Raw genomic sequence first — 27588 nt, forward strand, 5'->3', positions numbered from 1 at the left:
CAATCCTCAGGGGGGAAAAAAAGCACAGACAATCGACCACATGCCTTAACTGTGCAAGTAATACCTCACTTTTTCACCTTCAGTGCCACGGCAATTACTTTGATGCACAATTTAAAATGATCACACCTATTATAGACGGTAATACAAGAAGAGTGTCTCTCATTGATAACAAAGGAGCAGTGTGAGTTATGCCTTGAGGGGGCTGAGACTCATCACTTAATGGCGGGTGAATGGTGGGTCTCAGACATTGCCATCTAAAACACATCCTTCCAAAGACTGCACACTGTGCCATCAATCATAGAAATTACACCATAAAAGGTAAAAGAAGATTTGAAGCGCTTCCTTAGCCTGAAATATACAATTCCTTAGATCTTGTTTTACATTTTTAATCCGTAAGGCGTGTCTCATCGACTCTAAAAATGTAAATTAGTATTAAATATTGATATCCAGCCGTCATCTCTCTGTCTGTCAGAGTTACATGGTCCATTTTCTTTTTTGTGACTGTGTCTGTCAGATAACTGTCACCTGTCTGTCAGTTCTACAAATCAACACATAGATGAGTAAGGCTTACAGTATGTGCCTCTACACCCAACATAGCAAAGTGTGACTCATGTGTCACACCTTACTAGCTCAAGTTTAGTACATTAATTTGTGTTCATGAAAATGATTTGTCTTGATGATTTATCAGTGGTAAAAGAATGTCATATTTAGTTTTTGCCAAACTTTCTGAGCCACATCTTTTTTTGCAGTCTCTACAACGCCCAGTTCTTCATGATTGAGTGTCTCAGTTCCACTGTGGTTTTACACTGACGGACACAACGGACAAAATAAATGGTGAACATATTTAATGTCTTCAAGATAACTGAAGTTACACAAGACACGCGTACATATAGGCAAACACAAGCATGATATCATCTGCACACATGCCAAACACAAATGACAAACACCGTAAGACGTCAATTAAATGACCTGACACAAAGTGCTGCTATCAAATTAAAAGCTACGACTGCAAAACATACCACAAAGGACACATTTGCACACAAATGACACCTTTTTTTTGCCACCTCAGATGTATTTGTTAACATGAATACTTTACAATCAGTTCCCCACAGAATACTTAAGATTGTGATTTCCTGAATGGCCCAATATATGACTGTTACATGTACATATACTCTACATATTGCTCACATTGAGTTAAAAAAAATCTGTAAGTGCAGTTTGAACACGCTCCTTTCATCAGCTCTAGTAGGAGCTGTCTATTTTAATGTCATATACATTTAAGTACTTTTGTCAATATCGTTTCATATTAACTTCCGCATTGCCACAACTGCATGATTTTCCTGATATGAACTGTAAAAATAGAGCCTATGTGACAATGTGTTGTCAGACAAATTAATTGCTAAAAGCGAAGTGTGGTACTGTATATTGCATAAGCCCAGTGTGTTAGGTTGCACGATTAGAGAAAGGTCACATTAAATGTCTGTAGAAAAGGTTTCACACTCGCATTGCGATACTTGTCAAGACATTTTTATGACCAAAATTATATATATATATATATATATATATGTGTGTGTGTGTGTGTGTGTATGTATATATATATATATATATATATGTGTGTGTGTGTGTGTGTGTGTGTGTATGTATTTCAACAGCCTCACCATCAAGTCAGTCTTTCACCATTTCCAATCACCACTAGTTCATCTACCTGCTCACTGCTCTTTTTCACTTGCTTTTATCATTTTATCCAGTATCCTTTCCTCTCATATTGTAACTTCTAAACAGTAACAAAAACAATTAAATAAAATAAATGTAGTTAAAGTAATTCAAGGGTGTCGAAGGGGTGATGAGAGAGAGAGAGAGATAAAGATTGAGTAAGAGAAAGGGAGTCTGTACATGGAAACTTTAGTGTTGCTTTTGGTTTCATTTGGCTTTCTCTGCTGCTGGAGCGACAGCAGCTGCCTCTGTCTGGACTCCTGCGTCTGTGGAATGACGTTTCTGACCCTGAAATTTAAAGGGAGATTTTGTTTTTATTTACAATATTTACCATACTACTCTTGTATGGTGCCATGAAATCCAAGCCAAATTTGTACTTAGTAGACATTTTATTTGTCTCCTTTCACTAAACTTCATCACTTGCAATGCAGCACTAAATGTGTGTCCTCTGAATTATGTTACACTTAAGACTTAGGACAAAGTCAGATTTATTAACCGTAATTTCTTAATATCAAACTGTGCAAAACAATTGTCAGGAAGTGTAACATGATGATGAGACCAACACCTTTATTTTCTCAGTGCGATGCTGCTGCCATCTAGTGGGCATGAAGTGACAACATAGTGCATACAGTATATGCAGGAGCATTCAAAATAAACCTCAATAAACACTACTTCATTAATGTGCATATGTGTTGTCTGGGTTTCAAGAGTTGTGGGCAGTTGGAAAAGTGATGCCATCCTTACCAGATTTTTAAAGAACAGATGGATGGAGTTCCTCTTCTCCAGTTTTTTGGGAACATTGGCTGCATCGTCTCCAGCTTGGGAGGCCACTGAAGCTTGTTTGTTATCTACAACTACCTCTGACGACTTGGCTGCTGCTTTAGGTTCCTCCTTGGTTTTAGCTGCCTCTGCTGTTGTTGCTGCAGCGGGGGCAGGGGTCGCCTTTTTGGGTTCAGCACCCTGAAAGTGTTGAGAAGCTAAATTATTCCAGTCCTGGAGCAACGGAGAATAACAACATCTCATGTGCTCCAGTCATTAAGCGCAGATGGACTCTGAGATGGCATTTAAAGTGTCATTAAGATGTACATCTGCTGTTAGGATCCAGTCTGTCTTAGTTGGTTGCAACATTATGAGGGATGATCACAGAAGCACTGATGCGTGTTGTTATGGTTCTCAAATATAAAAACAAATAGGTTTTAATACCAGATGTAATTAATGAAATCACTCTGGTTAATAATGCACCTGCTCTCCAGAGGTAATTTTACTGTATTTACCACTCCAGTCGATCTCCTGAGGAGCCGAACTCCACTTGTGGAGGCTGCCTGGACTTTTGTGGTCATGTGGTCTAACAGTACCTCAAATTCACATGAATCTGTTACTTTCTGTTTAGTAATTCCAGCACAATGCATACTCTGAGATGTTCAGATATTTCAAAGGCTTATAAAAAAAATGAAGTGAATAGGTCCTTACTTTAGGCTTGAAGAAAGAAAAGAAGGAAGATTTTGAGGCTGTTTTCTTCTCCTCCTGAGCAGGCGGTGGCGGCTCTGGCTTTGCGGCAGCCTCCAAGGTGCCAGCTTTTGAGGGATCCACTTTCTTTTATCAAAATGGCAGAGAGGAAAATACATATCATGAGCTATTTACAAATTAAAGGCATGACCATCATTGAAGCTGACAGATCTGCCACCTGCAAGTGAAAGAAGAGGTAAAAAGGGGGAAAATATCCAAGATCACAGAAGAGAGGAGGCAGAAAAAAAGAACCCCTGCACCATCATCCACAGCAACAAAAAAGAAGTTATTTTCTGTGAAAGAAAAAAGGAAGAAGACTCTGAGATTGTCTTTCTTTAAAGGAATAGTTTGACATTTTGGGAAATACTCTTATTTGCTTTCTTGCAAAAAGTAACATAAAAAGATTGGTACCACCCTCATATCTGTCCATTAAATACAAAGCTAAAGCCAGGAGATGGTTAGTTTATCTTAGCTTAGCTTAACTGAGCTTAGCATAAAGACAGGAAGCAAGGGGCAAACAGCTAGCCTGGTTCTGCTAACAAAATCTTAACTTGTTTTCATTTGTTTAAATTCATACAAAACCAAAGTGTAAAAACAAAAAAGAATGCATATAAGCATATTTCCCAAAAATGCTGAACTCCTTTAATTTACCTCAGCTTCTACCACTGGCTGTGGTGCTCCATCCACCATCTGCAGGGAAGGAAAAGTTATTTGTTTTCCCATCAATTCAAACACTATATGAAGACCTGACTCATTTGTCATGATGGAACACAGTTGAGTGCAATGTGAAATATTTAATTAATCAAACCATTAAAAACTGCTTTATTTTATTTCATTTTTTCTCAAACTGCAAATGTCAAGTTTGACGTTTTACTGAAATGCATGAAAGGTACTTTTGGTACAACATAATATTTAGTACATCTGTAACAACATCATGTCATTGGTGCCTGTAGAGTGAAGAAAAATTAAGAATTAATATTCCCAAGCACTTCTTGCTGATTTACCTGCTCTTCTACAACTGGCTGTGCCACCTCCTCTGCTGTCTCCTGAGGTTCAACCTTATTTTCAGTCTGAGTGAATGCAAATGAGTCAGAACATGTAAAAAAAAAAAAAAAAAAAAGACCCACTGAATTCAGAACATGGTGATGTGATATAATCAGAGTATCAGGCTTATTATTATTCCACTCCCTAAAAACAACAAAACCCCAATGTTGACAACTCTGCTTTGATTTACCTGGAGTTCTACAACTGGCTGTTGTACCTCCACTAGTGTCTCCTGTAGATTGAAACTGCTTGTTTATTCTGAACAGATGCTAATTTAAATAAGCATGCAAAATGCTGTAATTTACTATACAGCATGTCTGTTATGTAACACAGACTTTAGGCTTTGTAGATACTTGTGATAATTCTGTTCAAAGCAAGACCTACTGTGCTAGTGAGAGGTTTGAAACCCCTGCAGGTTGATTCAAACACACCAGTATATATTAATATAACAGTCCCTGAACACAACTGAAGAGGCTGAGCAGACTCTAGTTTACCTGTACTTCTACTGGTGGCTGTGGTTCGTCCTTGATTGTCTGCGGGACAGGTGAAGGAGTTTTTATTGTTAGTAAAAGTCAACAAGAGAGAAAGCAAATGTCCTCAGAACCTCAAAAATGCATGGAAAGATTAATATGTTAGTATGGCAGTGTATGACAACTAAAATGAACTGGTCAAAGGAACAGTTTGATATTTTGGGAATCACTTAATCACTTATTCATAGTTGGATGAGAAAATCGATGCCACTGTCAAATTAATATGGATTAAAGGGGCTATTTGTTCGTTTTCTCAGCTTCCTGAACGTGTTTTTTTACCAGGAGCAGGTGATGGTGATTGTCGTTTGACAAGAGCTTTGGCCATAATTGTCTTCATAATATGAGAGGTTATAATATGCCCTCTGAGCTGCGCTATGTCTACAGGGCAGATTGGCGGCAGCAGTGAGTTGCTAGCGGAAAGTGACGAGAGGGGCCGGGGTTAGCATGCTAACTTTAGTAGAAGAAAAGAAGTGATTGAGACAAGAGTTAACATTAGCATTGATTTCCACCGCTGGAGACAGTTGTTGGCGAGTAAGGAAATTAAGTTCGACACTAAATTCACAACGTTTCTTCTGGTAAGTTAACAGCTGTTAATGCTAATGTTAGCTATGTAGCAATAGCAAAACTTACAAATAGATCTTATAATTTAAGAAGATGTAACATGAGTGAGTGAGCTGTAGAGGTGCTTGTAGGCTTGTATGTTTGTGCTTGTATATATGTGCTAAGCTAAGCGAAACTAATCGCCTCCTTGCTCTAGCTTCAAAATGTGCACAGACATGAGAGTGGCATCGATCTGCTCATCAAACTTTAGGCAAGTAAACAAAAAAAAGTGCATGTCCCAAAATGTCAAAAAAGTTTTTTTTTTCATTTAAAGAAACACTCATGCCCTTTTCATGAAAAATGGACCGTGGTAGAAACACCGGTGCTAATTTTAAGTCTATTTTCCAGTGAAACCTTCTGACCAAAGTCACTATTATTGCATGTATAACTGAGGAGTCACAATTGTGACATAGTAATACAAAACCTGGTACTCCTGGGATGAATTTCAAAACAGGAAACAAATACTGCTGTTACAATTAAGAAACAGCAAATTGTTCAGTTTCTGCCACCTCCAGACAAATCAGCTCTTGTTCAGTTAGTACCAGGATGAGCCATGGTCAGTTTGAGAATATGATAATCTACTGTACCGCTGCTGCAGTCTTGGCCTGGGCATTGGCTCCACTTGCTGAGGCACCCTTGCCTTTGGATGCCTTCAAACCTAGCAGTACCTCAAATTCACATACAGCATGTTTCACACTATGTTATAATCTGACACCCTGTGGAACATGCACTCACTGAAAGTCTACATGAATACACATCCCTTAAAATAAGCATCTTATCTTGTCGTCTCCAGTTGGAGCTGTTTATTTACCTTTGGGCGGAAGAATTTGCTCAGAGTATCTTTGGCTGATGTTGCTTTTGAGGGCTCGGGTTCCTTTGCAGCAGCTTTTGGTTCTTCTTTTGGCGTGGGTTTTACAGGTTTGGCAGCTGGTTCTCCTTTGACTTCCATTTTTGGTGGCTCTGGAGGAGGTGGTGGTGGGATAGACATTCCTTTGAGTGCTGCAGGCGGTTCAGATACTTGTGCAGCCTATTCGAGAGGGAGAGAGGATGTTGAAATAATGGTTTGCTGAAGAAAAACCGCAAGTAACTGTCCACACTGTCACTCCAACAGTAAATACATTTGATCAGCAATTACATTTTCTTCCAACTTCAAATATTAAAAGTTTAATTAGTATGTAAAATGCAATCAAAATTCAAATTAAAATAAGTAAAGAAAATGTCCTTTCTAGAACTGATGGCTGAACTGAATGCAACCATGTATTGGAAATGTATGCCTTTTTCATGAATTGCAGGATCTGTCATAGAAATTAAAACACTTCATGGGCTATATGCTCACAGTAATGGTTGCTGCTGGTTGGGTCTCCTTCTGGGACTATTTGGCAACAAAAAAAGGAAGCAGTTAGAGAGGTAAAGTTAAACTGAAGCAAACAAAGATGTGCAAAAAGCTTTGTGTACATGTCCTGTAAATGCTGGTCCCTTAGAAAATAAAATGTACTTTTTAAAAAATCTGGAATATCCTCAATTTAAGTCACAAACAGAACAGAAACAGAAATTCACAGATATGGATGCGAGTTACAGCAAATTGCATCTGCATTTTCCAAACGTTATTGAATTCGCAGATATGGCTTTGAAAATGGAATTCAATTTTTTAATGTAATTTTATGTAGTGTAATGCTTTATGAACATCAGTTCACCTGCTCTTTTGTGGCATCAGGAGTAGCTGTTTCCTTTTTGGATGTTTTAGTGGAAGTCACCTGTGCAACAAGGGAAGGAACATTGACTGTCTTCAATAACTCTTTGCATATACCACACAAAAATTAAGAAAAAAACCCCAAAATGATTAACCTTCAAATGTTAAATGTGAAAGCATCATGGAGCAGTATGTTATTTAATGTAGCTGCAGAGTAAAATGTTCAGAAACAGAGGATGCAGTTGATGTGACAGGAACAGAAAAATAATTATTTAGATGAAACAGAAGCCTTTCATGAATGCAGACATAGGCCTTTATGGTAAGCTAACTAAGGCACACAGAGTGCACTCTGAGGTCCCTGGCAGAGCACATACAGTACATGTGCTGTCATTGTGACAGCTATTGTGCTCCGGAGATGGCGTAGGCCTGCCCTCGCTCTATCTTCACAAATCTCAACTTCCAACCGCACAGGCCTCCCTTGTGAGCTCACACTATGGGCCGAACAATAGGCCACCACATTCCCGCATGTTCAAAGACTTGATTAGCATGGGGCTAGGGCAATGGTAACTCTTTAAAACGGCATGAATCCAAAAGACAGCATGATGAAGAGGAAATACAATAGCTGCTTGTTGTGGGTTTTCCATAAGGCGCTGTCATTATGGCAGAATTTGTTATGGATACCTTTAAAACCCCCCTTTCACATACCTCGACATGCAATCAGAGGAATTACAGACGAATCAAAACTAAACATAAAACCTTCACTGTTTAATTTTTTTCATCACTGATCTCTTCTTTATCAGACAAATTACCAAATGTCTTGGCTTCAGTGGCTTTAAATAATAATTAGAACACACGCTAACTTCAGTTTCAGCTGTTTGCCTTCAGCAAGGTTCGATTTTTTTTTTCACTTTGACTACAGTAATTCTATTTATAATTATTGATTTGATTTAATTGATTTATTTAAAATAGTAATTAATTTTATTTTCCCCAAGCAGTCTAATTAAACATGAGAAGTAATTATAAATATCAAGAGCATATAAACCACAGTTGGTTTCTCAAATTGTGTCACTTACTAGTGTTTTGAAGAAGTTCATAACTGGATTCTCTTCAGGGTCACTCTCCTCTTGGTTTTCCACAGGCTGACTGTCTCCGTTGTCAGTTTCGGGAGCTTTTTCTTCCTCTGGACGAGGGTCTTGAGTCACACTTTCTGGCTCCGTTAATGATTCTGATTCTTGCTTTAGGGTAGCTGTCTCCTATACACCATCACAAAGAATTAGCCTTTGAGAATTATGTTAGAGCAGAGCGGAGCTGATATGCAAGCAGTGAGTGTCTTAATCGCAGCATTGAGATGGGAGCACAATTCCAACCATGCCTCTGCCTACTCGGGGCATTGTCAACAATCACCCTTTTATTAATGTGTGTGTCCCACCCCTCACTCATTGATATTCAACAATGTGTGAGAGTTATGCCCTGAGAAATGTCAGAAAACTAAAATACCTTGCTGTGCCCTTATGGTGCATATCTTTAAAACATAAAACTGACCTGATTTTAAAATTACTTTTTAGTGAATCTACTGTATTCTGATTTGACTTTACTTTTTACTTTGATTCTAAGCAAGTATCATTTGTCATTAAACACAAGATAATGCAAATAAATTAGGTGCAAAATCATGAAGGAAAATTAGTTTTCATTTTTCATTTTATTGGAAAATGTTTGAGTATTTTACAATGTGAACGTTTTGTTGATGCTATATACAAATAGAGGCACTTCGCATTATTATAAGACACAAATCATTTTACAACCCAGTTGCAATTCCTGCGACATATTATAAAGCACATGATATCCTAATGAGGTACAGCAATATTTTTTCTAGAGAAAAACAACATTCAGATAATTCTTTCAACATTTTATTGCTGCTCCGTCTTTGGATCCACATGGATGGTAAATGTAATAGTGTATCCCAGTAAAGATGTCTCTAAGCCAACAAGTCTATAGGCTGATTCTTCAACAACTGATGTACAAGCTGACTGCAACCTATCAAGTAAAGCTTCTATGTCTATACTGGTGACTGAGGTACCTTCACTAATTTCAGCACTTTGTGAGTCCACTGTTGAATCTGGTGTGTTCACACTTAATTCATTCTCTGCTTTCTCTTCAGTCTCTTCAGTCTCTTCAGTCTCCTCAGTCTCCTCAGTCTCCTCAATCTCTTCAGTCTCTTCAGTCTCTTCCTTGGCAATGATCTCTGGTCCTACCTCTTCTGAAGTCACAAGGTTACATTCAGCTTCTTCTGCAATGATTCCTTCTACAATAGTCTCAAGAACAGCCTCAACACACTCTGCCAGTGGCTCATCTAAAGTTTTAGTTTCAGAGTTTTCCTCAATCGTGGCTGAAACATCACCAGAATTGTCTGTTTCATGTATTATGTCTTCAGTAGCTTCATTTTCAGTTGTCTCGAGGATTACCACCAGCACTTCAGTTTGTGGTTGTTGCTCACTCTCCTCCGCGGGCTCTTCAGAATCATCAGGGTTGGTGGCAGTTGGTTCAATAGATTCCAAGACTTCCACATCAACCACAGGTGGAGCATCTTTATCAGGATTTTCGAAAAGAGCTTCAGCTTGGGCAATGTTCTCCTCCTCATGGACTGAAATGCAAGGCTCAGACTCTTCTTTGGCCTCCATTGGTGGCACATTGACTTGCTCATCTTTAGCTTCCTCAACTATTCTTTCAATGACTTCAAGCTCCTCTGAAATAGCTTCAATGACTGATTCTAGTGTGTTCTCCAAAACCAAAGCGATTGCATCTTCCTCACAAGGGCTTGGATTTTCTTCTACAGGTTCCTCTGAGATTAGAGGGATTTGTTCAGGTGTTTCAGTTTGTGCCAAAGTATCTTCAGATGCTTCAGTTTTTACCTCTGCCATGTCACTGTTTTCTACGGGTTCTTCAGAAATTGCAACCTCTGTGACTTCTCCTTCAGTGGATGATTCAGGTTCCTCTGAGATTATAGGAATTTGTTCAGGTGATTCAATGACTTCAAGCTCCTCTGAAATAGCTTCAATGACTGATTCTAGTGTGTTCTCCAACACCTCAGCAATTACGTCTTCCTCACAAGGGTTTGGATTTTCTTCTACAGGTTCCTCTGAGATTAGAGGGATTTGTTCAGGTGTTTCAGTTTGTGCCAAAGTATCTTCAGATGCTTCAGTTTTTACCTCTGCCATGTCACTGTTTTCTACGGGTTCTTCAGAAATTGCAACCTCTGTGACTTCTCCTTCAGTGGATGATTCAGGTTCCTCTGAGATTATAGGAATTTGTTCAGGTGTTTCAGTGCTTTCAGTTTGTGCCAAAACATCTTCAGATGCTTCAGTTTTTCCCTCTACAATGTCTACTACAGGTTCTTCAAAATTGTCAACCTCTCGGACTTCTTCAGTGGCTGATTCTTGGACAGCAATATCTTCCTCAACACTTTCGGGCACTGCTTCAAATTCTTTTGATAAAGCTTCGATGGCTTCTTCATTCATCTCTTCAGCAACTGTCTCATCTTTGGTTTGGATAATTGTCTCTTCCATAGGTTCCTTTGGAACGGTAAGGCTTACTTCCTGTTCCCCAGAGAGGGGCACAAAAACTGTTGCAATAACCTCTTCTACCAGAGGGCTGCCATTATTTGCTGCAGGCTCCTCAGGAATGGTAGCACTGAGTTCAAATTCTTGAGAGAGAACAAGAATTGCTGCCTCTGGTATCTCCTCATCACCTTCACTTACAACAGCAGGACCTGAATTTGATTCTTCAACTGTTTCTGCTCCCTCATCAGATGTTGCATCTTCACCAATCTCAGCATTATCATCTGTAGTGGTGACTTCAAGAATTGACTTGGGCTTGACTTCACCATCAGGAGATTCCTCAGTGGTGATAAGCTCACTGGAAGATATCTCCACAATGATAATTTCTTCCTCAGGGCAGCTATCGCACTTCTCTGAGAGCTTGTCATCTGTAACAGGGCTGAGTTCATCTTGTTGACTTATCTCTGGTACATCGCCAGCTTCAGCAGCATCATCAGTGGTGATCTCTTCATGAGTAGATTCCTCCTTAATTAGAATCTCTGTCTCGAGAAGGGCAGGAGGTTCTTCTTCAGATATGTCTTGGTTTGCATGTGTTGGATTTGGCTCCTCATGAGAAATCTCAAAGATTGTTTCAATCACCATTGTCACTGACTCTTCATCTAGGGAGGGAACACCATTTCCTTCTGCTGACTCTTCGTCTAGGGAGGGAACACCATTTTCTTCCCCGGCCTCAGGAGTGAAAACATTAGGCTCAGGTTCAGCGGTTTTAATCACCACTACATCGGCTAACATGTCTCCAGCTCCTCCACCGTTGTCTTCAGTAATTACTTCATCTACTCTTGGCTCTGACATGTTTACAGCAGTGTAGTCAGAGGATTCAGAGGCAGCAGCGAAAACCATCTCAACACAATCTGCCACTACTTTAGGAAGGCTGGAAGAAACCTCCAATGGTTCAGTTTCATTGCTCTTATTTTCCTCCGCAATCATTTCATTTTCTGACTCTTTAGGGATTTCTGGCTCAATTTCCTCAGGTCCAGTAATACTCTCTTCCTCAGGATTGCAGTGACGTATTTCAAAATCATCAGTAACTTCCACCCACTCCGCTCTGAACAGTATATTCTCATACACATTGTTCTCTGTGATGACAATATCGTCACTGATGATCACGGCTGTCTGATTGTCCAAGGGTTCCTCATTTTCAGTCTCTTCAACAGCTTCCTCAGCAATTACAACAACAGATTCATTCAGTTCATCTTCTTCAGTATTTGCTGACTCTATCATGACCACTTCCTCCTCTGGGCCCTCAGAATTTACAGTTGTATCGCCATCATCACCAGTTTGCGTTGAAATATTGGTTTCAGATTTTGTGTCCGTTTGTGTTGCTCTTTCAGCTTTTTGATGTGGATATTCAACCTCCTCTTGGTTCTCAGCGATGATCATGGTGGCAGCCTCTTCTCCACTTGAGTTCAAATCCTTTATCATGAAAATCGATATTAATGTTTAGATAAAATACATTTGGTTTTTGCCTCTGGGACACAATATAATAATGTTCTTGATCACATTATGAATACACTGAGACAAAAATAAACACCCCTCTACACTGAGAAAAACATTTTCATTTGTTGTTTAGACTGTCTCAGAGAGATGTTGATTAAACTCTATGGAGGTGGTAGCATGTGGTGTTGTTGTATTGGATTACATTATAATGTAGGGTGTCATTTATTTTTTCTTCTCCCTAAATGAGGGGGACAAAATAGTATAAACACCTTTCAGTATAATGCTGTCCAACAGAAAACCACCACATATATACCACATAATTGAGTCAAGATACTCCTCAATGTATCTATTGCAGGGCTAGTGTATGGCAGCGCATTACATTTTACAGATGTGTTTATTTTTGTGGTCTCTCAGTGTTTTGAGATTACACAAATTATTATTTCTTTTTCCTTTTGCAATATGTTTTGGAATGGTTTATGCACTGTTAAAAGTGAAATTATTAAGAAAATCTAATTCTCAGTGATTTCAAGCATTTTGACAGGCAGATTGTTTGAGATTAGTGCAAAAAAAAATAAAGGGTAAGACCAAAACCAAGAATTTGTTAGTCCCTCTCTTAGTATTTTATGGCGAAAATACACTGACAGAGCCCCATTTGCATTTACTGAAAATGTAATTCTTAAAGATGTGTCACAAATAAAAAAAGTTATATTTTTTACAGGCTAAATTTATTTTCAGCCTTTTAAAGGCTTAATAATTTCCTAAAACAGTTGGGGACTCTATTTTTTAGCTAAAGTTACTCAAGCGGGAGGAAACATTGGTTGGGGATTATTTTCAGTTGCAGATTAACGCACATTTGTTTAAAGTCAATATTTCAGGCAGCAGGACAGTGTATGTGGGATTGACTCATAATAGACTACAGGGTTCATTGTAATAAAAGAGTACGTCACCCAGTGTGATTATGTGGCTCACTGATGTGTTTTAAATGGACTACAATGGAGCTCTATGGTAAAGAGGAAGATGATATACTGTATCAGGCTTTGGCCTCACAGGCAATACTTGTTACTAGAATCAGTTCTTTGTTGGTTTTGGTCTTTTCATGGTAGTTGTTGACAATAAAAGAAATTGAGAAAATCACTGGACTTATTCTTTAAAAATAAACACAAAAAGTGTACTCACCAGCTGTGGATCAGTGGCAGGAGGACTTACAGTCTTTTGATCTTCATTTGATGTCTCTTTTTCTTGAATGTTCTCGACATCAGTTGGAGGTTCTGCTTTCTTTTTGAACATTTTGCCAAAAAGATGAACTTTTTCTTCTTTACTTTTCTTGACCTCTTCCTTCTGGATGGTGGGTTCAGGGAGTTCCAAAATGACTTGGGCCTCGGCAGGTTGACAGTCTGATTCAACTATCACAAAATCAGGCTCAGTTGATTCTGTGGCGAAGTTTAAAGAGAACGGTTCGCCATTTTGGTGGACTATGGTCTCCCCGTTAACTGCAAAAAAAGAAAAAGGTGTGAGTAAGATATAAACAAAAGGTTTAGTTCATGCACCAAATTTCAAAATATAGGATTGGACCTGCTGTCACCAAACTGACTGACAACTCTTTTAATACACAATTCATTTATTAGTCAAATTGTATATGTAAAAATGTTCTTTATATTGTCAAAATGTTACTGATTGGTACTTAAGATAAGTTTTGATTTCTGTAATATTAAGTTTGTGCTGCAATAATTGACTTTATTTAATAACATATGTGAGACCTGTGCACTAGTTCACAGTTGTTATTGCTGTTAGATGTTAAGCTCTTTGTATTCAACATTAAACCCATGCATGATATCTACTTGTGCCATGCTCCATGAAGTAAACATGGGCTAGTCAATTGAAGAAGGTTACATTATCTCCAGCGTCAACATGAGCTCTTAGACAAACTCAGGCGCCAGTGAGAATCAGTATTAGTATTATTGTCACTGCAGGGACACAAACCACATCATGACAGGTCAAATAGTGGCTCCCTGTCAATGTCTGAGACTACGCCTATAGTTTACATTGGAAAACTCAAGATGCAGTCCAACTGGGAGTTACTGTGTTTACAGAGTATTATAAGAGTCCAAAGGACTAATCCAACATGGACATAGAACAATCAGCTGATTTTGTCTGTCGCAGACTGATATACAGTATTTTCCCAAGAAAGATAAGATACGATTAAACAGAATAAAGGAGAGTGAAAACCCATTCTCTCATACAGAGATACTACTTAATTAGTGACCGCATTTATGTGTTACCACTGTTATTTTACAGATAAGTCATTATGATTTATTACTTTCCAGTTATTTATCTTAATGAGAAAAGGCAAAAAACATATCACTCACCAACAACCTCCAATCCATTAGATGTGATGTTCGCGGAGAGGCCATTCACTGATCCATTTTCATGCTTGTCATGAATTGTCCCATTCTATGAAGAAAATAATAAAGCAAAAATAATGTATTGTCTACGAGGGGGATTTCATTTCAAGAGAAGCATTGGTTTTGACTGTAAACAGACACCTGAACGATCCAGCATTTTGGAAATCTTTGGGTTTCAACAATGCAAGAAGCAACTACCATTTACTTTTTCCATGTGTGCCATGCGACTGATTTAGAGACAGTAAAGCTATAGATACTACAGTTATAGCATTACGGGTTAGTTATAATATATAATATAATATAATATTCATCACTTTACCTTGGTTATCTCTTTGTTCTTGGAATGCTCGTTTCCCATATTTTCCCCAGATCAGACCTACAGCTTTCAGCTCAAATTCAACTTAAAAAAATTACAAAAACAGAAACACGGTTTTGTTATGTTGCACTGACAAGCAAAGATTTACAAGAAATAACGACTAACTTACATGTGACTATGGCTCTCTCTTCATATGTTGGTTACGTCTTACCTTGTTACACCTCTGCAAGTCAAGCAGGTAATATCCTCCTCAAGAAAAAAAAATATGGAAAGTGTCACTGGAGTCACTGATCCTGTCCAACTGTGTACATAGGCTGTTGTTAACAGGCTATTATATGTGTGCTTTAAAATGGGTGGGACTGTTTTTAAGTAATCAATTGGATTCCCTCCAGTGAAAAGCCCGCCATCCGCCCAACAGACTGTTGGTAAAAGCACATGATTAGCTCACAGTAATCTCTCTGTGAACTCTCTGAAATTCACCTGACAGTTATAATGTGGTTACGCTCCAATCAAGGACACTATGATAAAGTAGGGCATCACACTTTTGTTTACAGTTGTAGCTGAGAAGTAACAGGATGTGTATTAAGGATATTGGGCTGACACACTTCCACACTGCCAAAACAAAAATAAGTGTTTGTACTTGTAACCCTGTCCCTTAAATTTTCTCATTGTAGTTTTGAGAGAAAACTTTTAAGCATTTTTATCATTTAGGTCATTACACTCAAAGTTGTTTTAAGATTCAGATTCAGAGTTTGTTGAAAGAACGCAATAGAAAATTGAATCAAAGTGACATGTGCCTCAAAATATCCACTGTATTACTTTGATATTATTTGATAAAAACCCTTTTTTGAGTTGCAAGGAGCAAGCATCTGCTTTATTATCGCAGTTAATCAAGACAGACAGAGAGTGCTGTAATGAAATCATCTATCTTCAAATGCCTCCACATGGTCACATTTAAATGCCTTTGAAGGCCTGTCAATGTATCAATACACACAGACCTATCTGAGAGGCATTCAGTTATCAAAGACAAACTGACAGAGGTCCGTCATTTGCTTTATTCCTTCTGTTATTATTCTCATCTTTATGTTTTGTTTGTTACTTTTTTGAGTAAATGTGCAGTGATCAAAGCTCCTTAACACTCATTTTGTTTTACTCCTTATAACCTCAAAAGAACCCAAGCCTGTTTATGCAAATCAACCAAACCACAAAGTGGCCCTATCTGTGTTTTACCCCTGCTGTATTCATTGAATGTATTATGGCAAGGCTTGGAATCCTTGAACACAATGTCCCAATTGTAGCCTATAGCTTTGCACATCGAGGTGGGAGTTGGATTCCCCTGTTTGGATTGTGCACTTCTGACTTCATGCAAGGCCTGCAGCTGAGAGACGTCAAGCAAACTCTTCATGATGTACCAACGCATAACAGCCTACTAGTTTTATTAGTGGCATGACCCTTCACAAAAAGGCCATTGATTTTTAAGACTTGTAGGAAGAAACAACATATGAACTCAGGTCAACACAGTATGATTTCTCATTATACTGCCCAGCTGCAGATACTGTGTAACAGCACTTACCTATCTTTGATGATGTATTCAGTAAATATTTGAAATTGGGTGCAGTACTGTTTGCTGTAGAAATATTTACAGAGCAGCAGTTCCGGTTGATATAATAACTAGTCTGACATATTCTAAGCAAGGTTGCACATTTCTTTAGATAATTAATTATAACAGTAAACTAAACTGGCTGAATTGTCACCTATGGTGCAATTGATAAATTGTCTTAGCTCAGTGGGTGTTCAGCTGTGAGTTAAGGGACAACTTCCATACTATATTAAACCTTGTTTATTTGAAAAGCAGCTATGCGATCGAGTGACAACAAGAATATGCAATTAAATGGACAAAACTGACGAAATTAAGCATTTCACTGTCATATTTTACAGTAGCACTCCAGATGTTTCATACCGCTAGATGGCGGTACAGCTATATTGTCGTGTTCAGTCCAATTGTCTTTGTGCAGTCGAAGAAGCCAAGATGGCAGCCACTGTGAAGGGACCTGTAGTAAGTTAAAGATATATATTTAAAATAAAATCTATCTTTTGTTCGGGGCATTCCGTCGCTTTCAAGTCTGGGGTCGCAAATAAAGATGCGTACAACTGCATGTGGAAAAGAAACAGCCACAGTAAATGGCGTCAGTGATATTTAACGTCCCAGTCACACCCTCGTGTAGCTCAGCTCAATGATAGCAGCTACTGTTATGCGTTAGCTTGATAGCTAATGTAGTGTCTCTAGATTAAGCCTGCGATTAGTTGACTCTTTACTTTCTGACCTAACTGAGAGTTAATCAGTCTATTGATAATGATGAGTAGACTAATGATAATATTAACGATTGGTAACTTGCTAAACGAGGGCAGTGATACTCGATAACGGTGACAGGAAGCCACTTGCTAGCTAAGGTTAGCTACACTGACCATTCATATTTAGTGAATGACAGGTTTACTGTGATCAGTTTAACCGGATAACAAGAACATTAACCATACATTTAATTCATTTCCTGAGGTTGAAAGTCACTGATAAGATTTACTCAAGTGCTGGACTTAAGTACAAATTTCATTTATATGTACTTTAGTCGAAAATGTCCATCTTATGGCCGTTTATACTTCTACTCCACTGTCTTTCAGAGGGAGATATTGTCCTATTTACTACACTACATATGTTAAACAACTTAAATTACTTGTTTCTTTGCGAATCAACATTTTTGCATACAAAACATGTGAAATACAATGCTTTGTTAAGATTTAAACTACCCAACAGAATAGACAAGTAGCTAGAGCACAAATGATTAGTTGATTGAATAGTCTCATCACAAATAAATACATGTGTTTTTGTATTGGGTTGCATCATGTGTTTCTGTCAGTTTTTCTGCCACATACACAGTACGTGGTGGACAAAATATTATGAACACTTCTCAGTACAATGCTGTCCAAAAGTCACCAAAGCGTACCACAGAATTCAGTCAAGATACTCCTCTATGTATTTTTTTGCTTTGTAAGAAGTTTGAGAGATGTTTTTGTAATGGTTTATGTGCTCAAAGTGAAATTATTAAGAAAATCTAAATTTGATTTCATGCAAAAATCAAACTTCACCCCCACACACTGACATGACTTGATTTCAAGCAATTTGGCAGTCACATCTTGCCACATTTTAGAGGAAATGTTGTACTTTTTACTCCACATGTATTTAATAGCTACAGTTTCTAATTACTTAACAGATTAAAGATTTAAAAAACCTGTTTTGAGAATATAAAATATGATGTATTGCTGTACAACCATCTATCTAAAATGGGTAAAATTAGCGTCACTGGAGCCAACTACAATGCTTATATACTGAATGTGAATGTGTTAGTAATGATAAGTCCATGGTATAATAATGTAACACAACACAAGCTATTTTTCCTGCATTCTATTACCCACCACAGCTAATTTCCTCTTGTTTGCAGGCGGTTGAAGATGTAAATGTCACTTTTGAGGACCAGCAGAAGATCAATAAATTTGCCAGGAACACAAGTCGGATGACAGAACTCAAAAGTGAAATAGACGCAAAGAAAGTAAGCACCATTTGTTGTGAATGCAGTAATATCACAGAGTCTGGTTTCACTGTGTGGTCAGCCGAGTTTACAGAAGTCAGACTTTGATAATCATAATGGGCTTTGGGCATAATAATTTGTTTAGACCTGATACTTCTCATACAATTCTGTGACTGTTTAACAGATTGATATTGGATAATGCACTTACATTCAGTTGCGTGTTTATTTTGGTTCACATAGATCGGAATAACTTTGTCTGAAGCACAGGTATTATTTTCCATAAGGGTTACAATGTTTAGTGTTTGCTGAAACGGTTAAAGAGAGGCATTGATTCAACTTAATGGTTATTTTTGTTAATTTCTTTTTGTGTAATTGTGGCACTGTTGAACTTAATTGCATTATTGAACGGTTTTTCTAATATTCAGCTTTCCCTCACTGATACAAAATACTGGAAAACACCTCTCAGAGTACAACAATAACAATATAATTCATCAGCATTGCAAATTACAGCCTCCAAAGTGACCATAAGGTTAAATCAACACTTCCTTTGTAACACAGTTTGTTCAGATGAGTCACAGTTACGTGTGGTCTGCAGAGTATTGCATCTGCTACATTACTAGTACTAATTTGTTCATTGAGACTCTGTAATGGTTCTGCTAATGTCTCCATGCAGAAATCGCTGCAGGACTTACAGGATGCCAGCGATGACCTGATGATGTTAGACGACGACGCTCTATTGATCCCTTATCAAATTGGTGATGTCTTTATCAGCCACACCCAGGAAGAAACACAAGAGATGCTGGAGGCTGCTAAGGTGGGTTTTTTAAATGTTTTTTTCATGCTCTTCAGACTTGTAATCATCAGTTAAATGCCCACATTAAGACAAAGTCATCAAGTTAAAGGACAGTGAGGGAAATTTAACATATAATGATAGATATAAAAACCAATTTGATGAGCAGTTAGCCTCAGATCACAAGCTGTGTTTTGTCTGCATCCTGGCAACGGAAGCTTGTGGTTTGTTTATTTGGTACTAACATTGTCTTAATGTGAATCATCTTTAATGTAATTGCTTTGAAGCAACATGAGCTCATGATCAATTTAAGCAAATGAAACATCAAAGCTATTTATTTAAACAAATACATTGTTTACAATAAGTTGTACTAAATAAAAAAAATAACAAGAAAGCTCTTTTCATGACCAAGTTGGACTGAAAAAAGAACCACACTACATGTTTTCTAATTGTTAAAGTTATATTGAGGTTATTTTGCATAGATTCCTGACTGGTGTAGGATACAAAAGAGTATAAACATTTTAAATCAGTGAGTAGCTGTTGATTACACACATTACAAGAGGGTCTAGGTGGTAGAACAGCAAACAAAATCTTATGTCATGTCTCACTGCGAGTGAGGTGTTCATGTAATTTTCTTGCAACCGAATATTTTTGAAATCAATGTGCTGTTTTTAAGCTGAAAAACTGGATTGCATTGAAAATAATAATTTTGGTCAAAAGAGTTACAGTTGCGTGTTATGTGAAGGACTTTGCAGCCACAAAAGGCTCTGAAATAAAAGGCGGTTTCACATGCTTCACGCGTCTGTTCACACACTATATTAAAATTTATTTTTGCTGTGCTTTTCCACTTGTGCTCTCATGGAGAGAGCTGTCATAGTCTTCCAAAAGAAATTCTGAAATAAAATAAGTAAGGTATGCACAACACTCCAAACCCAACTAGAATCTTTCACTGACAAATTTGGCTGAAATATAGTTGATAATTACTTTCATTGCAGGGACAGATACAGCTCAATGCTCATTCATTTAGACTTAATGCTACATTATTTATGATGATTTCCCTGCAGGAAATCGTGATCTGTTGAATTAAAAATGGTTAACACAATATCAAAACGTGTAATAGACTTTGTAGATTATAACAACTTGTTGCCAAAGTGAAAAACATATTTTCAGTCAAAAGTGTTTTGCAAAATATATTCACATTTGGAGATTGCTGTTTAGACCAATAGATACATAAGATCATAAAATGTTTTCACACACACACACACACACACACACACACACACACACACACATTCTTCATCTTTACGGATTGCATTACAGATTCAGTGTAAGAAAAACTCACACGTCCTAGCATTCAGTCCAAAGAGCTGTAATTGTAATTTCTGCCTGCACAACACTTTTGAACACCCCCCTAAAATTGTCTATATTAAGACCTTAGAAAAAGCAGGAGATTGTGAGTCCAGGTTGGCTCTGTATCAAGTACAGATGTTAAATTTGAAGGGAGAGTTCAACAGCTGTAGAGTCTTAAGCAGACAGAAATCACAAAGGTTAAGATGTTCCAATATTTCCAGATTTGCAATTGTGCAATATTTCAATTCAGTTCGTTTCTATTTGTATAGTGCCAAATCACAACATAAATTATCTCAGGGCACTTTACAGATTAAGGAGCGAGAAACCAAACAGCTCCCACAATGAACAGCACTTGGTGAAAGTAGAGAAGAAAAACTCCCTTTAACTGGAAGAAACCTCCAACAGAACTGGGCTTGTTAGGTAGAAATGAGAGAAATGGGGGAGAGAGGAGAAAGAAGGGGGAACATTTATCAGATGATATTTACTGATGGAAGCAGAATATGTACATACTGTGTATGTGCCCATAAATAGGTTTAAAGCTTCAACATTTTGTGAAAATTTCTTATTTGCTTTCTGGCATCCTCACAGTTACGCAACTAGACTTCAGACATCCGAGTGGTAACGATCTTCTCGTCTAACTCCTGACAAGAAAGCAAATAAGAGCATTTCACAAAATGCAGAACTGTTCCTTTAAGTGTACGTGAGGGTGAAATTAAGTAGAACAACAAAGTGCAGATTGTCAGCTCAGGCTTGGGCCTCGTTGTCAGAAGACATTGTTTAGGACAGATGGTCGTTTCCATAGAGGGGCGCTTGAGATCCTCCTCGCTGCACCTGTGGGAGAAGAGCTGGGCAGTGTCAGTGCTCCACAGATGTTAAATAGATATAGAGACGACGCACATTGAACAAGATGTATTTTAGATTAGACCTAGTCCTCCCTTCTGTCACCGCAGCACATCTCTGTTAGTCCTTGTGTTTACACCTTGATCACACAACAGAAACACACTGCACAAGCCTGTGCTTGATTGATGTGAAGTTGTCTGCTACACACAGTGAATGGCAAGTGTGTTGAAAACAGTTCACTCATTATATCTGCTGATTATAATCATGCACATTTCTATACATAGTCATTTTAACTTTTTTTCTTTCATCATAAAAGTTTTCTCTCGACTTTAGAATGTGTTTTTGATGATACAACTACTAAAAGTCATCTATTAAAACCAGTTTATGTAAATTTCTTAACCCTGTATTTTAGTTGCCTTCTGTGGGGAATTTGCAGTGGCTGTCGTATAATCAGAGTTTCCATGTTCTGTAAACAGGAAGCACTGGAGCAGGAGGTCAAAGGCCTTGAGGCGCAAGTGTCAGCGATACAGCAAGTGTTGGGGGATCTGAAGGTCCAGCTCTACGCCAAGTTTGGTAACAATATTAACTTGGAGGCAGATGAAAGTTGAGCAGTGAAACAGACATTGACAGCTGCCCCAGCATGGACTTTTTTTCATGCAGCTCTCACGTCACATCCACAGGACACATTTGCCAAACAAAGCGTCAACATGAACAGCTTAGGTTTGTAGCTTCTGGCTTTTGTTTACACTGATGTTGTGTGTATGCGTTAAGTTTTGGAAAATAAATTCACAAAGACAACAAAGGAGATTAAATAAATGCACATAATTTCTGATGTATTTTAATTGGCTCCTTATTTAATGTTAATGGAGTTTTGTTTGTTTTTTTTTAACTTGGTTGATCAAGATCAAGTAAATACATGAGGAACAAAAAACAGCTATGTTGCATTTTAACTTCTAGCAAATTTAACAGTCTGCAATATTCTGCCCAAGAACTCATTTCATTTGTGACCCTGTTGCATATTTGTCTACCCTAAAGGTTTGAATGAAATTAACCAAAGTCCTGTCTTTGACACAGCAGTGCTCTCTGCTTGGTGACTATGTTGCTTTAAAGTGAAAGTGTCAGAAGTATCCGACCTGCTCACCCTTGTTAAACATTGTGTGGTGTTAAGACTAATCAAGTTAACGTTGATTAAATTAGAACCCTTGTCACTGTTTAATTCATTTGGAGAAATCCTAAAAAAGTTTGAACCAATTAATATTTAGTCACAACCGTAACTTACATACATCCAGATCTCTTAAGGTAAGGTATCTCATCTTAAACTGTCACCACATTGTTTAATTATATGTGATTTGGCAAATGAAGTTGTAGAAACGTAGTCTAAAATAAATCTGAAATTACACATGCGCTTTTCTAGACTCGGTCATTTGTGCAGTTGTGGGTGAGATGGAGGCTTTGGTTTGTGGTGGACATTTTTTCTAGAGAGACAACAGTCAGTGAACTTCTTTTGAAATCTTCGCAGCTGAGTGGTCACAGGCACCTCATGCAAAACCACCTCATGACAGGCTGAAGGGGGGGGGGGGGCAGACGAATCTGGTGTTTTATCATGAATCTAAAACTGAATTCTTGAGCTGGAGAGTGACACGTGGGATCAAAATGAAAAGTCAACTTTTGTTTGTGATTTCAAACTACACTCATTTTACTGTGTAATTCTAATTCATTGCCATCCACGCTAAAACAAATGTGAAGATTACATGTAAGTGTTTGTCCTAAGACAAGTCGTTTATTAAACTAAACTGATCAACACATTTCCCGAAGGTTTTCTCTCACATTCTCATTGGGACTAATTACTCACCCTGTTGACAAAATCTTCATGAGTCCTCACATGGCTCAGATAAAGTGATGAGTTGATATCAAAGTCACCTTTAATGGTAAACTTGTGATACAAAGGGAGAAAAATGACTTCCTGTGTTCACATTAGATATAAATTTATCCAGGCTTGTGATTCTCAGTGAACTGCTAATGCTCACAGTGTATTACAGCTGAAATAATCAGTTAGTTGATTAACACAAAATTGATTGACCACTATACTATTCTGATCATCAGTTGATCATTTTTAATCATAAAAAATAAAAATCTGCTGTTTCCAGCTTCTCAATTGTTAATATTTCCTGGTTTTGTTCATCGAATGGGATATTTTTTGATTTTAGACTGTTGTCAGAATAAAAAGCACATCTTTCATTTTATACACCAACAATTTGCACCAGCCATAGAACAACAAATCACACACTAACATTTTTTTTTCTGATAGAGAATCCACTGAGTCAATGCCTTGGAAGAAGCATATAATTTCCAAATTTGTGTCTGACAACTGAAAATATGATAACCAAATCAGGCAGAAACACAGACTTGTAGTGAGAAATATGTTTATTTTAGTTGGAAAGTGATGTCGCAGCAATTCAGCAAATCAATCCATGGATCAAAGTAATGCTTAGTCACCTTAAAGTTCTTCTTACAAATAAAAGAATAAATAATTGTGGGGGAATTGTACACTGTGCTCTCTGAATATCTCTACTCCATTGTCAGATAATTCTCTGTATGCAGTGGCATGAATAAGTAAGCGAACCCCTGGGAATTATGTATAAATGTATTATTATATACATTTTATTTTCTAAACACGTGGTAAGATCTTCATCCATCATACAATTATGAACAAGCACAATCAATTTTAACTAATAACACACAAATTGTTGTATTGTATCTTGTCCATATTGAAAACATTCACACATTCACAGTTAGGTTGGAAACTGTGTGAACCCCTCGGCTAACGGCTTTGACAAAAGCTAACTGGAGTCAGGAGTTATCAAACCTGGTGTCCAGCCAATGAAACCAGATTGAAGTTGTGTGTTAGAGCTACTTGGCTCATTTTGAGTTTATTGTTCACAAGAAGCATTATTCCAAATGTAAGGTGGAGGGAGCATCATTGCTGCCTCTGCGCCTGGACAGCTCGACATTATCGAGGGGAAAATGATTTACAGGATAATGTCAGGGTGGCTGCTCATTAGAAGCTAGGTAAAGCAGCTCTGTAAGAAGAATGGTCCAAAATTCCTCCTGAACATTGTGCAGGTCTGATCAGCAGCTGCTGGAAGAGCTTGTTGGAGGTTATTGCTGCCAAAGTAACTTCGATCAGTTATTAAATCCAAGGGTTCACTTACTTTTTTCCACTTGCACTGTGAATGTTTAATGGTTGTTTTCAAAAAAAGACACAAAAGCTTAAAATGGTTTGTGTGATATTAGCTCTGGGACACTGTTTGTCAACATATGCGGATTAGATCCAAAATCACATGTTATGACCAGTTAAAGCAGAAAACAGGTCATTTTTAAAGGGTTCACATACTTCTTGCCACTGAATGCTGCATAGCTGGTGGAGCCCAAAAATATCAACAATGCACAAACCTCATTAAATTGTGCCCTCAAGTGTGGCCTGCATGAGCTAATAAAACATCTGAAAAAAGAAATGGAGAGCTTGAAGTTATAGCAGACACCTCTGGAGGATCAAGATCTCAATTATCAAGTTTCTCCTCCCGGTAGGTTTCCTGCTGAACATTCATAGCTATGATTAAGAGGAACTCCGCCCACACAGGCTTGTCTTTATGCACAGCTTGTTAAACCCCCAGCTCAGAGGAACACACATGGAAATGACTGGACTTATTTCCCTGATGGCCTTGTTTACTCTGTGTCTCTGCCCCCAACCCTCCCCTCTCTCTCTCTGTCTTTATCTGTTCATTTCTATCTGTCCTCTCACTCCCCTGCTTCCTTTGATGACACAGATGTTGATATTTATCCACTGTGCAGTTGGAGAGAGCTTTCAGAGCCTTTAAATTGGTATGATTTCCACTCAAGAAGCCAGTATCACTTAATTGTTAAATAAAGTGGGATGTAATCTGACGGAATATATTCTATATTTTCTAATTTCTTACAATTGCAGCAGTAGTAATGATAATAATTGGGCTAAAATATGATATAAATATATACACTGAACACTGTAATTGGATACTAAAGTGTATGTCAGTCGCTGCCCTTATTGAAATGTTAAGATATATTGGCTAAAGGAACAAAATTTTACATTTTATTAGAAAATAAAGTATATAAATGTGATATTCACTGATTCTTTTTAAGCCCAATCTGTCTGCAATGGCAGAAACAGACCAGAGAGTGTCTCTGTCTCCCCAGTAATATTACAATGAAGTCAAATAGCTTTAAGTAGCATGAAGAGAAGCTCTGAGTTTACTGGATATTTACAAATATGTCCAATGGGGTCAAGAATTATGAGTGAGATGAAGAGAAAATAACTAACAATTGTAAGATGCTTTTTTAATTATAGTAAAGAGTCACTACAATCATGTGATTTTGGATCTAGGTTCGGTGTGTGATTATTCCACAACCACGTTATTCACATCCAACTATTCCACTTTCTTAAGAAAGTATAACCTAGTGGTCGGCGCAGGTTTGGCCAGTGGGCGATGTCCTTCTCAAAGAAAGAGTTTGTGCTCATTTTGTCATTTTCTGCACTGGTGCTACAGGGAGGGATTGTGTTTGCTCACTGTCTCTGTATGTTAGCCTAAATGTCAGGAGAGTCAACCCTGAAGGTTTGAAAAATCCATAGCAGCTACAGCCATTCTTCATCGCTTTACAGCTGTTCTCTCTCTCTCTCAGCCAAGTTTTTATTCATTACAGGAGAAGAGCAATCATAACACTTCTCAAAGGCACAATGTTAACACTAGACCATTAATTGTATTTGCAAAAAAAAAACATGCATATTGGTCTTTTATCATAAGAATGCAGGTCTAGTTTCCCCACATGTTGATTCATTTTATTATCTTGCTTCATTGAATTATTAAGTCACTGTAAAGAATGACATGTGACATAAGGAAAGAGTTAAATGCAATGAAGACTGCATTGTCCAATTTCAACTGCATCGTTTAGCTTTGGGTTCACAGATTAATCGATATTGAACATTAGTTGCAGCCCTAGTCTCACACCACTGGGCCACCTGGATGCCATAGTCAGCTAGATTTGAAAACCCAGCTGAGTCTATGAGTGGTGGGGCAAGATATGAGGCTCCTTAGCCTTGACAACTTTAGTGCAACAATGAGAGAATGTCAAGTAAGATACAGTATATCATGGGGATTAAGAAGAGAATCCTAAAAAGCACAAAGCAAGATTGAGTGCAGTTTAGAGACCATGTGTCAGGGGCTGTGAGAGGCACAATGCAGCGACACATCATTTAGGAAGCAGATCTTTAACTGCAGATGGACCACAGGCCCGATAAGTTTTGTGTGAGACTTTTAAGACTGATTAATTTGTTGATAATGAATTCCTACCCTACACCTCCGATGGACAGGGACTCTGGGTTGCTCTGTGTGGAGGTTGCACACTATGCTGGGAAATACACTGTCATTCATTTCATTACTGTCCGTCAAGTTGATCAGCCAAGACAATAAAAGCACAGTTCCACTGCGGCAGTGCATGAATCATCTGAATGATGAAGACAAGTCTTTGTGTGGACTCATCCCTCTGTGAGCATGAGTGAGCATCTGTGTGTGTGTGTGTGTGTGTGTGTGTGTGTGTGTCATCAGTGTAGCAATCAGGACTTATAAGTGCTTTGAAAACAAATTGGTGTCCCAGAGCCAACATCCAGTGGTTTATTTAAAGATTTGTTTATCTTTCATTTATGAATTGCTGAATTGGAAATTAAAACATTCACCCGTGTTTCATTGAGTCCCTGTGTAGAATGCCTAAAAAATGTGTGGGAGTCCAAGCTTGTAAATTTCCATCACTTATCTACTTTAATCAGAGGCTCCTAAAACGCTGAGAATATTACTCCAGAAATACATTTCCATATCCAGCATGAAACAATGGACCAAATAACTCACTGTATGAAAGACAGTAGAATGCTTCAAAATATTTAAATGAATATAATTACATTGTAAAGAAACAGACACATCCATGCTGTTGAAAGACTGAATTGCTCTAAAATCTATAAGTGAGAAGCAACAAATGACTTAAATCTTACACAATATTTTTTCAGTGATGCTACATGAATTTTATGGAACCAGTAGACTACCTTTAAAACTCACAGCCACACTCCTGGTGGTGTTGCATACTTTGGTCCAGT

At 37.9% G+C, this 27588-nt stretch overlaps 3 protein-coding genes across 9 annotated transcripts; 1 reads left to right on the forward strand and 2 right to left on the reverse strand.

The window, feature by feature from the left end:
• Positions 1–828: 828 nt before the first annotated feature.
• Positions 829–15171, reverse strand: bcas1 (brain enriched myelin associated protein 1). Of its 7 annotated transcripts, XM_087170069.1 has the most exons (16): positions 15064–15170; positions 14856–14936; positions 14501–14585; positions 13311–13624; positions 8157–8336; positions 7088–7147; positions 6730–6765; positions 6205–6420; positions 5981–6061; positions 4758–4796; positions 4454–4495; positions 4224–4289; positions 3871–3909; positions 3184–3306; positions 2458–2673; positions 829–2001 (listed from the first exon to the last, which is right to left on the reverse strand). In XM_087170069.1, exons 2-16 carry the CDS (start codon positions 14892–14894, stop codon positions 1921–1923), a joined length of 1617 nt encoding a protein of 538 aa, XP_087026195.1. In that variant the 5' UTR covers positions 14895–14936; positions 15064–15170; the 3' UTR covers positions 829–1920. The 7 variants fall into 7 exon arrangements, with proteins under 7 accessions (XP_087026195.1, XP_087026196.1, XP_087026197.1 ...); XM_087170070.1 differs by lacking the exon at positions 6730–6765 and having other exon boundaries at positions 15064–15171; XM_087170071.1 differs by lacking the exon at positions 5981–6061.
• On the reverse strand, positions 8749–12153 carry LOC147817638 (uncharacterized). The gene has a single exon (XM_087170068.1). The coding sequence runs from the start codon at positions 12117–12119 to the stop codon at positions 8991–8993; it is 3129 nt and encodes a 1042-aa protein (XP_087026194.1). The 5' UTR covers positions 12120–12153; the 3' UTR covers positions 8749–8990.
• Positions 15172–16803: 1632 nt separating the features above from the next.
• pfdn4 (prefoldin subunit 4) lies at positions 16804–23218 on the forward strand. The gene is made up of 4 exons (XM_023393052.2): positions 16804–16908; positions 18347–18454; positions 19107–19247; positions 21890–23218. Exons 1-4 carry the CDS (start codon positions 16819–16821, stop codon positions 22019–22021), a joined length of 471 nt encoding a protein of 156 aa, XP_023248820.2. The 5' UTR covers positions 16804–16818; the 3' UTR covers positions 22022–23218.
• The last annotated feature ends 4370 nt before the right edge of the window (positions 23219–27588 follow it).

Source organism: Seriola lalandi, unplaced genomic scaffold (genome assembly GCF_002814215.2).
Source record: "Seriola lalandi dorsalis isolate HSWRI2012SDOR001 ecotype SW California unplaced genomic scaffold, Sedor1 jcf7180002054927, whole genome shotgun sequence".
Taxonomy (NCBI): domain Eukaryota; kingdom Metazoa; phylum Chordata; class Actinopteri; order Carangiformes; family Carangidae; genus Seriola; species Seriola lalandi.

Coding starts and splice junctions, on each gene's coding strand:
- bcas1 (XM_087170069.1), bottom strand. CDS start 14,894: ATGGGAAACGAGCATTCCAAGAACAAAGAGATAACCAAG. Junction 6,421..6,729: donor AACCAGCAGCAACCATTACT/GTGAGCATATAG, acceptor CCTCTCGAATAG/GCTGCACAAGTATCTGAACC. Junction 6,062..6,204: donor GCAAATTCTTCCGCCCAAAG/GTAAATAAACAG, acceptor TGTGAATTTGAG/GTACTGCTAGGTTTGAAGGC.
- LOC147817638 (XM_087170068.1), bottom strand. CDS start 12,119: ATGATAAAGGATTTGAACTCAAGTGGAGAAGAGGCTGCCACCATGATC.
- pfdn4 (XM_023393052.2), top strand. CDS start 16,819: ATGGCGGTACAGCTATATTGTCGTGTTCAGTCCAATTGTCTTTGTGCA. Junction 16,909..18,346: donor CCACTGTGAAGGGACCTGTA/GTAAGTTAAAGA, acceptor TCTTGTTTGCAG/GCGGTTGAAGATGTAAATGT. Junction 18,455..19,106: donor GTGAAATAGACGCAAAGAAA/GTAAGCACCATT, acceptor GTCTCCATGCAG/AAATCGCTGCAGGACTTACA.